The sequence below is a fragment of the Lepisosteus oculatus genome, chromosome 7, assembly GCF_040954835.1.
Source record: "Lepisosteus oculatus isolate fLepOcu1 chromosome 7, fLepOcu1.hap2, whole genome shotgun sequence".
In the NCBI taxonomy this organism is placed as follows: domain Eukaryota; kingdom Metazoa; phylum Chordata; class Actinopteri; order Semionotiformes; family Lepisosteidae; genus Lepisosteus; species Lepisosteus oculatus.
This window is the reverse complement of record NC_090702.1, coordinates 19,170,182-19,184,453: the sequence shown is the minus strand read 5'-3', so window position 1 is coordinate 19,184,453 and position 14,272 is coordinate 19,170,182. Positions and strand designations below refer to the sequence as shown.

The following is a 14,272-nucleotide window of genomic DNA, read 5'->3' as shown; positions in this document are numbered from 1 at the left end:
TCAGGTCTCCCAATCTCTGCTGATAAATTCCAGCCCCATAACATAATGCTGCCATCACCATGCTTGACAGTAGGGATGGTGCTGACAGAGTGATGCCCTGTTCTGAGTTACCATCAGATGTAAATCTTTGCATTTACATTAGAAACTTCCAATTTTGTCTCATCAGACAACAAAACCTTTTTGCCACATGTTTACAATATCACTTACTGGAAGTGTTCTGCAAACACCATGTGTTTTTTGAGATACGACTACCACTCTGCTGAACAGCACAGCTTTATGTAGTGACCAGGATAATTTATGAGTGGAATTTTATAAATGTATAATTTGTATTACAGATACAATTTCTTTTTAGATTTTGCTGCCTAAAGTGATCAGCATTACTTTGAGTGTCCACACTCAGACCAGACGGGATGATACTGTACATCTGAATGCAGTAACAGAAACCATTTACACAGTATATTTAAAAGGATACATATTTCTACATTCTGCAACAAATTGATATTATTTTCAAATAGACAGCAATGATCATTTCCTTCAGTTTACTCCATATAATTAATTATTTTTTACTTTTACAGGTCAATGTAATTATGTCTGTATGATTAGTTTTATACAGTATGTCTTTTTTAGGTACTGAAGCATTGAAATCTTTTAGATGCTTTCTTGATAAGGAACTGGAAAAATGATTTGCTTAAATATTTTGTTTCATGACCACACAGAATCTTAATAAGCTGCTTGACTGAAATCTGTTACAGTCTGATTGCTCTGATCTCTTGTCCATCTTCTGGTGTAACAGAATCAGCTGTTAGACAAAGGAGCTGGGGCTGTGATTTGACCCAGCAGGTAGGCACCTGGGAGGCCTTTTAATTGATCCAGAAACTGCGTGGCTTTGACTCCTCCAGGTTTAACTTTCTGCTGATGCCTCTTACAAGTGAGCGGGTTTGCTTAAGGTAATATGCTGCAAAAATCAATGAATTATTTATTATTCAAAAAATATATCTGAAGCAAAATATTGAAACGTTTGCCAAAACTACAAGTATCCATTATGAGGGATAGTAGATTTATTTTATTATGAGACTAGATTTAACACTATTAATGGTAACTGATTTGGATCTCAATACAAATACCAATTTTGCAATACATTTTTCTACTGAAATGCTACTATTGAAACTGAAACATTGCCATCAAAAATGTTAATGCAGTGAATTAACCTGAATACTGAAGGTTTCACTTATTATAGCCCCTTTACAGCATATCACAGTGCTCAAGGTAGACCTCCAACTGTTTTCAACATAAAAGCTTCAACCCATATGTGCTGTGGAAATGTTCATATTTCAGGGAACGTAGGTTATGGACATAACTCCATGTTCTTTAAATGGCAATATATAACCAACAAGAAGGAATATGTGTTCTAAAGCTGTCATTAAAGAAACTACCAAGTAGTTCAGAAATTCCCTATTTCTATTCAGAAACTCTGCTCTGGAACCTGGTGGTCTGGCGCTGAACTCCTCAAGGTTTAGATGGGGTACAGGTCTTAAAATGCTGGATGGTCAGAGAGACAACATTTCCAAGATCTTTGAGCTGAAGACAGGCTAATGTGGGTCAACCATATTCAGGTTACAAAACATGTGTTACTATGTCAACCATATTCAGGTTATAAAACATGTGTTACTATGCAGTTTACTCCATATAATTAATTATATTTTACTTTTACAGGTCAATGTAATTATGTCTGTATGATTAGTTTTATACAGTATGTCTTTTTTAGGTACTGAAGCATTGAAATCTTCAGACAGCTCTTTTAGCTTCAAAGAGCTGTCAGATGGCCTCAGAAACATTGTTACAGGGCATCAGAGCCTGAGTACCACCCTTAGTAAAATAGAGTCACTATGGAGAACAGAAGCAGCAGCAGTACTTCCCTCTTCTTCTAGGGATGGAGAACTGCGCTGAACATGAGGAGAACCTGGATGTGGCGAATAAGCTAAACCTATTGCCAAGTGAATTTTTGAGGGAAACACTGTGCTCAGGGGACACAGAGAAGATCGGGTGGAATGCTGTCACAGATTGGGGAGACATCAAAACACTGAATTCTAGCCTCATATGTACATTCTTACATTATAGTGTTGTTTTTATAGTTAACCTGCTGAGCCTAGGTGGCAACAATATGTTAATGTCCAAAAGTACCGTATCTGTCCTGACAGTGGTAAGCAAAGCATAATGTTTGAGTACAGTATCATTTCCAAGATGATCAGTTTGATCCAGATTTTCAAAGCTTCGGTGCACTTAATGTATTCTAAAACAGAATAAGGTTCTTGTATACAACATACTTGTATAAATGTATATAATAATGTATACATTTCTCAAACATTTTTTTGTGTCTGTATTATACCAAACACATTTCATAGTGAGCTCTAATCAAGAGTATACTGTAAATTGTACAAAATGGCAAATTTCTAACATTGAATAAAACTGTCTTAATGTCTGTTTTTTAAAGCAGAAAACTGGCATTCAATAGTAGGTCATTAGTTACATTGCATAACTACAGGATGTTGTAAATTAATTTCACAAAAAATATATTAATATTATCCTAACGTTTTATTCTACATAATAAAGATAAAAAAGTACAGTATCTGTCTTTTTTCTCCAAATGATGCATAATTCATTTGAAGACATAAACAACGTATATTATTAAGATAAGAGTTAATGTTTTGTTCTAAAATGTCATGTAATGTCTGAATCAGAACAGTGAACATATGGAAATATCATCCATCAGTGAATTGTATGCACCAGTTGCTTACAGTACATCATAGTTATGCTTTTAGCTTACTTCTTCTCTTTTTTCTCCCTTTTTATGCTATACAGTAAGATGCTTTTTTCTTGAACCATCCTATAATACTGCAGTTTCTTCTACTGTACTGTATATTACTGTATTGGTACAGTACCTTTTAATAGTGCATTTATTTCTTCTGTGAACAATCCACTCTTGATCCATTCATCATAATTATGAATGTAGTCGAATGCAGTAAGTCCTTGATTATTTCTGTGCATTACCTCTGATCCTGCGGAACAAATACAGTAGTTTTTATCAGGAGTATTAAACCCAAAGCAATCCTGAGTGGTGGTGAAGTTAGTTTTCTTAAAGACACATGAAGAACAGGCTCACTTATGTTATAATGAGGAAAAATGTTACAGTTTGAACAGAACTTCTGGTAACATTCTTTGAAAAGGAAATTCTATAAACTTAGACTCCAGAAAATAACACTGTAAACATCCTATTAAATGAAAATTGATTAAATTTGATTATTCAACGCCCATTGGTTAAGACTTATGAAAGAGCATTCCAGGAACTTAAAAGCATGACACCTCATTTTCAGCTTGTAGGTGAATCTGAATTATTTTTTACAGTTATCAAATTCTTGCATTATAAGGACATGATGACAATCATTATTCAGCTAGTGTAATAGTAGTGTAGTGCATTTGGCACTGATCTTGTTCTGAATGATAACATCACCCTCGTGGAACCTGGATGGTGTTGAATTCACCCATGGCAAGAGGCCTGGCCTTTTGGTATAGGGAATTCCCCACTGTCTCGGGAGTAGTGCTGTGTGGCTTTGAAGCCATGGATGCCTGCTGGCTTTCATGATCAAATTCCACGAGGAACAGAACTACAATCATAAATCACTAGGTTTAAAAAAAGTTGAAATTTGAATACAAATAATGTCTCATACAAAGTTGAGGTTTACAAATCCCATATAAAATACACAGCAAGTAATAAGAGAATCAAACTTACTGAAATTTCAGAACAGACTCATAAAGTTTTTATATATATCAAATAGGTAAACAATCATAGGAAGAAGCATTTGACGCAATTCATTTTAACTATGTCAGAAAGGTCAATGTGTTAAAAAATTGCATATAGTCATTACCTATTCTTACCTCCTTTAGGGTATGCAAATGATCAGATTCTAAGTTCACTCCCGTGAATGCTAATTACATATGAAAATTTTGAGAATTTTAGAAAGGAATTAAAGTTAGGGTCTTCAAAAGCAGTAACCAATGTACTGCACATTACTGTTTGAGAATTTTTACAAAGAGCTCTAAAACCCAGTTCTTAATCGCCACAGGGTTTTTTGGATCTAATTCTAACTGAAGTTACTCAATTAAGTTAATTAATCAAAAAATCATATATAAACACTTTTGTTTGCATATATCTGCATAGGTGTATGGCTACAACTTTAAATACATGATACAGCTACTGTAAATGGTGACATCAGTTCTTTTTGGATAACTACTGTAGGTATTCTGCTCTGCCTAAATACACTGCCATTGATCAAATCGAATTGATCAAAATAAGTGTGCACAGTCTTTTTTAATGTCTCATTATATATTAAAACATATATTGTAGTAGTAGCTCTGATTCTGGAAAAGCTAAAAAGCTATTAAAATAACAATATTTAAGATTCACCCTGACCAAAAAGAGCTTACTATGAAGTCACATTATTAATGAGAAATGTCCAAACTCATTAATTAACTAGAAACAGTGAAACATCATCATAAAAAATGACACCATTTTGCCAAATCAGGTTCCTCCTCTTGCAACCTTTGTTTAGAGAAATACTGTATATGTGGTAGAGGGCATGGGCTGATAGGTGTACATTGATTTAACTGTGAGAACACTTTCCATACCTGCTGTATTTTTTTAATATTTTGTTCATTAAAGTTTTTAATTTTGTGGAAGAACACTAAGAATGCAACACTGTAACACCAATACAACCCTACTCTATCCCATGTGTCCTCATGTCCTATCACGCAAAATTAATTTCCTCCTCCCTTCACCTCCTGTGGGTGGCAAAATCATCCCCTCAGCACAAACCAACCTACAGCAGGGTCCAAAGAATCTGAATGAACTAAAAGAAAAAGCTGATGGTAAATTGAATGGTACATTGAAGTTCCAGCCTCTATCTCTTAAGACTGCACAGTCCCTTTCTCTGACCCCATGGAAACACCTACTGTATTTTCTCTCTGCACAAAATATCAAGTCCATTTACATGCTAATTAGGGCAATTCAGACAACAAACACTTCAGGACACTAAATTAAGATTTGACATAAGCTTCAAAAATTAAAACTCAAAGGTCAGAACAAAACATGTAATACAATTGTGGAAGAATCAAAGCAGAACAAGAAATGTAGTAAATACAACCAGAGCTGGATTTCTGTATACAACTATATTGTCGTATACATTTTCTATATTATTTTTATATTACATTTTCTGGACACGATATTCTGTATTGTGGTTCTGTCACTCAGTCCACCACAAAAAAACAAAAAAACTGTTCCCATTCAAAGAATTCTAACCGACAGAAGACAGGGCAGGATAACTCCCTCCTGTAACACTGTGGAGAACAAAAGGAGATACTAAAACCTCCGGTAACTCCCACAACACAGAAACAAAAACACTAATCACCATCTATAGCTCCAACAAAAAGCTAGACGGCGATCAACATATCACAGACTGGGCCCTTATCTATCACAGACAAGTAGGATCTCCCTAAATGTCCAGAGTAGGAATGGATTCCATGTGGGACAGTTCAGAGAAAAGGGCTTTGCTTGTCAATCGTCTGGGTCCCACACTTGTCAAACATGACAGAAATGACTCTGATGGAGACTCATACAAGAATTTATCTCCTCCATGTGAGACCCCTGTGCACTACAGGATATACAGTACAAAACATCCTCTCCCTATGCAGTCTGTTGGACTTTCCAGATCCAAACGCTCCTGTGGAGCCTCCATGCAGTTACACCCTTTTCTTTTTAACATAGGCATGCCTTAACTGCATGAAACACAGACAGTTTTTCCGTAGTTCTAGTGTGAGAACTGAAAAACCTGTTCTCACATCACTTTGTTGAACTGATTCAGAGCCGTATACAAACAACATAGTTAAAATCATGCTGTTTTTGGCTGATTCAGAGCCTTATACAAACAACATTGTTAAAATCATGCTGTGTTGGGCTGATTGAGAGCCTTATACAAACAACATTGTTAAAATCATGTTGCAGATAGTATTGCTACCAAACACCACTTCATGACTGGTGCCAACTTCTATTGTGTTGTTAATTGTTCAAAACACCTTTCATGAGATATAGTGCAAAAAGATCAAGCCACTTTCTTTTTCAGGGCCAACAGGGTTAAGCAAGGCAGTAAAAGATTAATGAATGCAGAATGGAAAGTAATTCTGGTTCGGCAGCCAGATTCCTGACCAGGTCTAGTGCATGTAATCGCATTACTCCTATCCTGGAGTCCTTGCACTGGCTCCCTGTCAAGTTAAATGTCGACTTCATGCTCACCTATAAGGCTCTTCATGGCTTGGCAGCACAGTACTTGTCTGAGCTACAATCGTCCTACTCTCCACCTTGCAACCTCTGCTCTTCTAATTCTGATCTCCTATATTTCCCCCAAGCCCGTCTACACTCTATGAGTGTTATGCCCCAAAATTCTGGAACTCTATCCTAAAATCAAAACTCAAAACCTTCTTCTTTAGAACAGCCTTTACTTAACTGGTTCTGTTCTTTACCCCTCTACTCCTACTGTATTCAGTATCCCCATCTACTGTCTCCTCTCATTGTGTATTCTTATTTTGCAAATCTTCTGTATTTTTTTATCATTGTTGTAGTTCTGTAGAGCACTTTGAAAAGCAACCTTTAAATGCGCTATATAGTTAATCATTGTGGGGAAGGAGCTTCATGAATTGTAGCCATTTCACTGTCTGAATAACATAATTTTCTTCTCTGTATCAGTTTTTAGATCACTCCAATGCTTACTTTGTTTCTAAATTGTTTATACGACTTATTTGTCGTTCATGGTGCTTTTTTTATTTAAATAAAAACGAGTTTAATTTTAGATTTTGTTATGCATAGCCACTCTCAGTATTGTTCTTTTTTGGAAGAATATTGAAATGTAAAAAAATGTTTTGGCTTTACTCAGCACGTGAATATGCCAGATTATTAGATAAAGGACAGATAGTTATCATCTGCGGTCTGCCTGTATGTGATCAGCAAATCTTTCAGCAAGGCACTGTGGGCCATGGATCCATTTGTTTTTACCTTGTTATTTACTTACACACTATTAAACACTATTTTTACTTCTCCTGTTAGAGTCTTCTGTCATTCTTCTGTCATTCCCCTCAGCCAACTAGTCTTGATAACTCCATTAAACTTCATACAGTATTTACACACCTGGTGGCATTTTAGATTTAATTCTTCATTTTAGATCTGGTTTACACATCATTTATGTTATTACAATAACCCACTTTGCTCCATGGAATTTTGGATGTGTAAACTTGAACACAGATAGACAGACACGGATCTATCTCTTTGTTTGCCTTAAGTATCACAAATTTTCTGTACACTGATTGGAACAAAGTTTGAGATTTTTAGAATGGTAATTGAAGTAGTGAAAAGTAATCCAGTGCAACTGATTACCTTAGCTTTTTCAATCTAAAATTGATAACATTAGAAGTCAAATTTATCTTTAATTTCCACTTTCAAGAAATACACTCTTATAGTATCAAACACTTTTATAGTGCATCTCATTTAGCAGTTTCATGCAATCTTTCCTCAGTACACCATGATCACAATACATCACAATACATCATACCATAATAGATTAGAGAGTGTTGTTATTAGTGGAAATGCTTCTTGCATAAATCTTTACTAATCTTTAAACATTTACTGTATAATTTGTGTATACCATTGTATTGGCAAAATTAAGCAAGATAATCCAGTCCAGTTAATTCAATAATCCAACTAATTAAGAAATTATGAGCTCAACTAGAACAAAGTAAAGCAGAAAAGTACCTCACGTTACTTGCATTCATGATATGGAAGAGTCATGCCTTGGACGTAAGAGAATATTGTAAGCACAAATATTAAATTCAATGGAAAAAAATGGCAATAGCAAAACATTTTTACAAAATAAGTAAAATGGTTCAAACATTATAAAAAATAAGTAAAGATATGCATAATTATACTTTACTCAAATGTGGTATATGTGTGTGATTAACCTAAACTGAAACAATATGATAATGAATAATATATATACTTGTTTTCATTTGCATGATTTCTGAAAAAAACTTTAAAGTTAAATTAGCCATATTCAAAAGTCTCTCAACGGTATTATTGCTGCCTGACAAATAGTTTGAAATCTAGTCTTCATTAATAACTTGAATAAATAAAAAAGAATTACAGTACAATAATAGATTTCTGAGCAAACATGTAGAAGCTGTACTACATTAGTTATATCTCATGAGCAGTCTTCATCTTTTTTAACTGAGTCTTTCTTTTTTGGATACATCACAGTACTGTAAATTGGCTCATTTGGTCATGAGATGACATTTACTTAGCTGAAGCCAGGGGTATTCCAATGTGCTGCAGGGTGAAAAGAGTGCCGGAACCCAGATAAATCTTTTTATCTCATCTTTTTATCATCATACATAAGGAGGTAAAATTCTTTTTTATGGTCTCTAATGCTAATCTAGTTCCTTTCCAATAGCGGTGGTACTTGAGTCATAAACAAAGACCATAAACAATGAATACAGAGTGTTTTTGCAAAACTGTAGTGAGACATACTGACAATGTACTAAAAGAATAAAGCAAAAAAAGGAAAAAATTGATTGCTGAATTTAATTAATCATTAGTATTCTAAAGGCTGCAACATTTCAATTATATTTACATCTCTTTTGACAGTAACTGTTTTATACTGTAAATGACTGGTTATGAGAGGAACCTTAATCTCTATAGTAATTAATATTCACTTCATTCATAATATGGTGTTTATGCCAAGAATTGTATACTACTATGCATTGAACATGCAATACCTACCTGGTGTTGTTGATCATCTAGAATAGGAACATTAAACTACTTTCCTGGTGGGCTGAACAGTCATTTACATGTTGACCCACCCAACCCCAATTTAATTCATCAGTGTTGTAATCTAATTGTAATGAAAATGTAAAACTTTCTTTAACTGAGAAGGTTTTGTAACTAGTGGACCATGAATGAAATGTGTCTTTAAAACCATCAGTTTTTAGAAACCTTGGTACCTTTCTGGATACATTTCAATAACTGAATCAGACATTTTTACATTTTGTGACTTAAAAGAGTTATTATTCCGTGGTCTATAATTCCATATAAAACATGCATTTTCTAAGTTAAGAATTGGTTAAATTGATTAGACTTATTTATCATGTGTGTTTTCTTTCTGTCTTTAGTTTAATTTCCTAGAACCCTAAAGGCTGGAATGAGCCAACAAGCACAAGAGATGCCATTAAATTATATAAGGAACAAGTAATAGGTTTAATCCATGCTGAAAAAAATAAGAAAGAGAACACAATGTTTCGGCCGTGGAGCCTTCTTCAAGTGTGTTCTCTTTCTTCTTTTTTTCAGCATGGAATAAACCTATTACTTGTTCCTTTGCAGCCTACACATGCTGACGCAGCTACCCACCTGAACCATTAAATTACATAAGATAACATAAGCTGAGTAAACACAAACATAAACATTTCAACATTTGTAATTGTTAAAAAACATTGATTTTGTGTCTTACTTTTTCATCACTTGTGATTTAACTATCAAACCTCAATTTAATTAATTTTCTGTTGATTATGGCACATTCCTGAATAAATTATGCATCTTGTCATACAGCATGATGTAAGGATGTCCTACCCCCTTTTTAAACTTCTGTAAAACAAACTATGCAAACTTATACAAACCATGAGTTATTTAGAATTGATTTATTGACTGCAGAGCAAAATCTTAAATGCACTCATTGCTTATTTCACCAATAACCATTCCTTGTTTAGTATTATGTACAGTTCTGTTAAAATGGATGGTTGAACTATACACAACTATGTATAGTTGTACTATGTATAACTTTGCCTTAATGCTGAAAGACCATACAAACAGCATTTAAAATTATCAGTTGATGACTAAACTAAACTAAAAACCAAACTGCAATTTTTGGATTATCAAGTAAGTTTTGTAATTTTAATTTATATCGACATTTATATTAATAAACTGTATAAAATGTAAAACATCAGAATACACAGTTATAAAACAAAACAAGATCAATCTTTATCTTTAATGGACTCTTGTTTTTTTTTATTTCAGCTGAGTTTTGAGTAACTTCTTTGGATTAATTCCTTTCTTAATTGGTATGATTTAACATGCTTTCCAGATTTGCTCATTGACCTTTTAAAACAGGTGGGAGTGTGATTCTCTAGGACTACAGCTACTGAACTATATATTTTCACATTAGAGGAACCATACCTATAGTATAATCTGACCTTCGCATATCCTTAGAAGTATCTGTCCTTCACTGGTTTAGCACTAAATATGAAATGCAGTACTCTACCATTCTTCAGGAGGAAATTGGCTCCATGAAGATTGGCCACACACACTGCACAGAACAGAGGAGTGCAGTGCTCATCATTGAGTTTGTTAACCTCAGCTCCATGGTCCAGTAGTGATGCTAACAGCTCGTTCAAAACAGGCCGGAGTGCACAGAGATGTAATGCACTGTGAGGAACAGGAGACACATGATTAATCACTGTTTTACATTCAAACTTTGATTCCAGCATTTGGCATTATTCTGCCACTAGTGTACCTTGTCTCTTCCACGTAGCGTTGTTTTCTATGCAGTCAGCCATGAAGGAGGCAGTGCTGTGTGCATGCAGACACTCACTGGGCTCAACAAAACAACCTTGTGAAACTTTCTTGTGTGATTTATTACTTGCAAAGAGGCCAATTAATATCTTCTATAAGCCTCTTTTTATTTCCAAGGCCATATTCATGTTTTTTGCATTATTTCATCATTTCAATGTTCCTAGTTTTTCGTAAGAAAATCCTTGCTCTCCATTTGTACTTTATAATTCAGCAAATTGCTAACTGTTTCTCTCATATACTCCAGTAATTACATCTCCTTATAACTGTTTTTCAGTACATTACGTTATCATCAAACATTCAGTTTTAAGGGAAGTAGAGCATGTAATACTCACACAACATTCTTATACTTACACACAGTCTGTTTTAAAATACGATATCCTTGAGCTTGTCAGCTTCAGATTGTTCTTTTTTTTGTCATTGTTATTCAGTTGTAAACACAGAGTACATTAAGAAAAAAAAGGAGGTAAAGGAGGTAAAAAAACTCATTTTGAAAAAACAGCCTTGTTGCACAAACTATATGGGAATTTGGAGCCAACTAACTCATTTTGGAGAATTACCTTTAGCTGTAGTCTGTTTGAGCTGACATTCAGTGAGAATTGAATTTCAGGACAAAAATGTTTATTTACCACAGTCTCCCAGATCTCCGATTTATTTAATTAGGGTGAGAGCCCTTTGAAGTTTCTTGACTGTAATTCTCCCTTTATTATCTAATTGAACATATCCACACTGTCATCAGGTGCCATACAACCTACTTGAAGAGTTGATGCATTCCTTTTACATTGAACAGTAGATAAAGAGGAAAAAAATGTAATAATTGCATTCATGAAAATATGTTGCCTTCAGTAACTAAATGTAGACTGACATTGTTTTTGTAAAGTTTGCTCAACATACTGTAACAGGAGCTGCTTTTCCACTCTGAAAATTGTCTGTCCATTTTAAAGGTTATTATATATACAGTATATAAAAACGTTTTATTAGTATAAATGACATAAATTAAATCTTAGACTGAATAAGCTTAATTAAATAAAAGGTAAAAACTCTGTAGCCTACAAGAATATTTCCAAGAATTCTGATTGATACCTTCAAAATACCAATGTAGGTTGAAAATGGTGATCTCAACTAAGCTTTGAAAGAATAAGGGGAAGGCAATTCTAGTCTTTGAGAGCCAAGCTTTTTTCTGCTTTTCATTCTGCTTGCACTTCAATGACATAATTGACAGAAATAAGTGGATAAGAAGCCAAATCATTTGTGTTAATCAGGTGTTAATTTAAAGGGTTCTTCTCCAACCTGCAGGAGCCTGGCACTGAAGGACCAGGATTGACTATCTCTGAACTAATTATCTTAATCACTGACAACAGGAAGTCACTTGGATAGCTTGTTTTCATGCAAATACTTAATCTGAATAAGAAATTCCTGAATTAACCATTTTTGTTCAGATTGTGAATAATTTGGATTCTGAGGAACATGGTGAAATTTAGGATAAACAGGTCAGTAGTTACAATTAATGTGCATGAGTTTTTAGTCATTCCTATGTTACATTTTCACATTAAACACTATATACACCCATCCTTTTTCTACCTGCTTTATTCAGTACAAGGCCAAGTGGGAGTCAGACTTTATCCAGCAAGCAACAGGTGGAAGGGGAGATACACCCCTCAGATGGGATGCTAAACCATCACAGGGCACACACAGACACAGAAATGCACACACTCACACTAAAGCCAATGTCTTCCAGAATGTCCTATAGTGTGGTGACCAAAATGGTACACAATTTTCTAAATGAGACTTTACTAGTGCACTAGTGGATGCAGTTTCAACATATCATCTCTTGTTTACCACCAGTCGACTTGGCACACGAATCCGAGAATTCAGAAACATTTAAACTGGAATGAGGATTATAGGAGAAAATGGAAGAAGGGAAACACCAAAGCTAATTGAAAAGGAAATTATATGGCAAATAAAGACCAAGGGGGAACTAAAGAGATAAAAATAATTACAGTAAGTGCTTATACCTAAATTCTAGGAGTATTAGACACAAATTACATGAGATAGTAGATAGTAACTATGACATAACCAGGGACTTATGATGTTATTGGAATCACAGAAATCTGGCTTACCAATATTGACGTAGAGGAGTGTAACATTAGTGAATACACTCTGTTGCCACAATAAATGTATTAAAAAGATCACTCAGGTTCAGGAACCTAAGCTACCGTACAAGAATCAAGAATCTCTGAATCTTTGTGGGTCAGACTAACAAAAAAGCATTTCAAATGTATAGTGTTAGGAGCATGCTTTAGGCCACCAAATGCAGATGTTGAAGCAGTAGACATAGATAATGACAGCTTTCTTACCCAATTTGCCAGATAGCTTATTCAAGAAAATGCTTGTATAGATCTTTTCTTTCAAAACAATCAGGACAGAGTAAAGCGAACGGCGAACCATTAGGAGAAATTGCATGCCTTGAGTGTATTTTGAAACTGCACAGGCTGAATCGAAAGCAGAAGTTTCCAGTTTCCAGGAAGCAGACTTTTAAAGACTGAGTGACAGTTTAAGAAAAGTAAAATAGGATAGGACAGATATGAAATCAGTGAAAAACAGATGGCAGCTTTCTAGATTCTATTTAAAGCACAGAACAAATTTGTTCCAAAAGTAAATGAAAAGCTGAAAACCTGTATCCAACAAATCAATCAGAAAGATATAAGAGAAAAAAGGTACTAGTTAAAGAAATCTAGTATAATATAATGAAAACACAGGTAAAAAAAAGGATATCAAGAAGGCCAAGCAATATATTTAAAGTTAATATTGCAATGGGGACTAAAATAAATAACATGTTCTTTCAGTTACACAACAGCAAAAGTACCATCAAGGATGAAGTAAAATATATCCAGAATAAAAATGGTATCCTTCCAGACAATGAAAGAGAAATGGCTCATGTACTAAACAAGTAGTTCACTCAAGTATTCACTAAGGAAGATGTCAATGACATGCCTCAATAAATCCCTAGGATTTAATAGTATCTTATCTAATATACTCAATAGAAATGTGAGATCTTATTCAGAAGCTATTGAGCCAGCTTTAAGAACAATAACTTAAGACAGAGATAAGACACAGAGACTGGAGAATTACTTATATAAAACCCATCCATAAAAAGAGTAAGAAAATTGAACCAAATAATTACAAACTGTTAAGTCTGACTTCTATTACATATACTGTACCCTACAGTAATTAAAATTATTATAATAAATAAACTAGAGGATCACCTATGAAAATATTTATTGAAAAAGTCGGCATGGATTTAGAAATCGTAAAGCCTGTTACGAGTTCTTTGAACAAAAGTAATGGATACACATAGGGCATATGATAAAATTTCCCATAAGTGATTAATTCTCAATTTGCAGGTGGTAAGCATTCAGAAAAAAACATTACACAAGCATTACACAAGTAATTTAGATTTAGAAATTGTTATTACATAGTAATAGTAACATAGTAATGTAATGAAATTAAAACAGGAAAATAACTTACATTACATTGCAGTTTCAGATTACCTGACCT

The 14,272-nt window shown here is 34.2% G+C and overlaps 1 protein-coding gene across 1 annotated transcript in view; it reads right to left on the bottom strand.

Annotated features, from left to right (window-relative positions):
* The window catches only part of LOC107078037 (uncharacterized), a 102,519-nt gene continuing 88,247 nt past the window's right edge, over positions 1 to 14,272 (bottom strand). The window contains exons 25-27 of the mRNA XM_015352753.2: positions 10,407 to 10,570; positions 2,940 to 3,056; positions 1 to 955 (exon numbers count right to left, since the gene is read on the bottom strand). Coding sequence (XP_015208239.2) covers positions 861 to 955; positions 2,940 to 3,056; positions 10,407 to 10,570 — 376 coding nt within the window. The 3' untranslated portion in view covers positions 1 to 860. The remainder of the gene's footprint in view (positions 956 to 2,939; positions 3,057 to 10,406; positions 10,571 to 14,272) is intronic.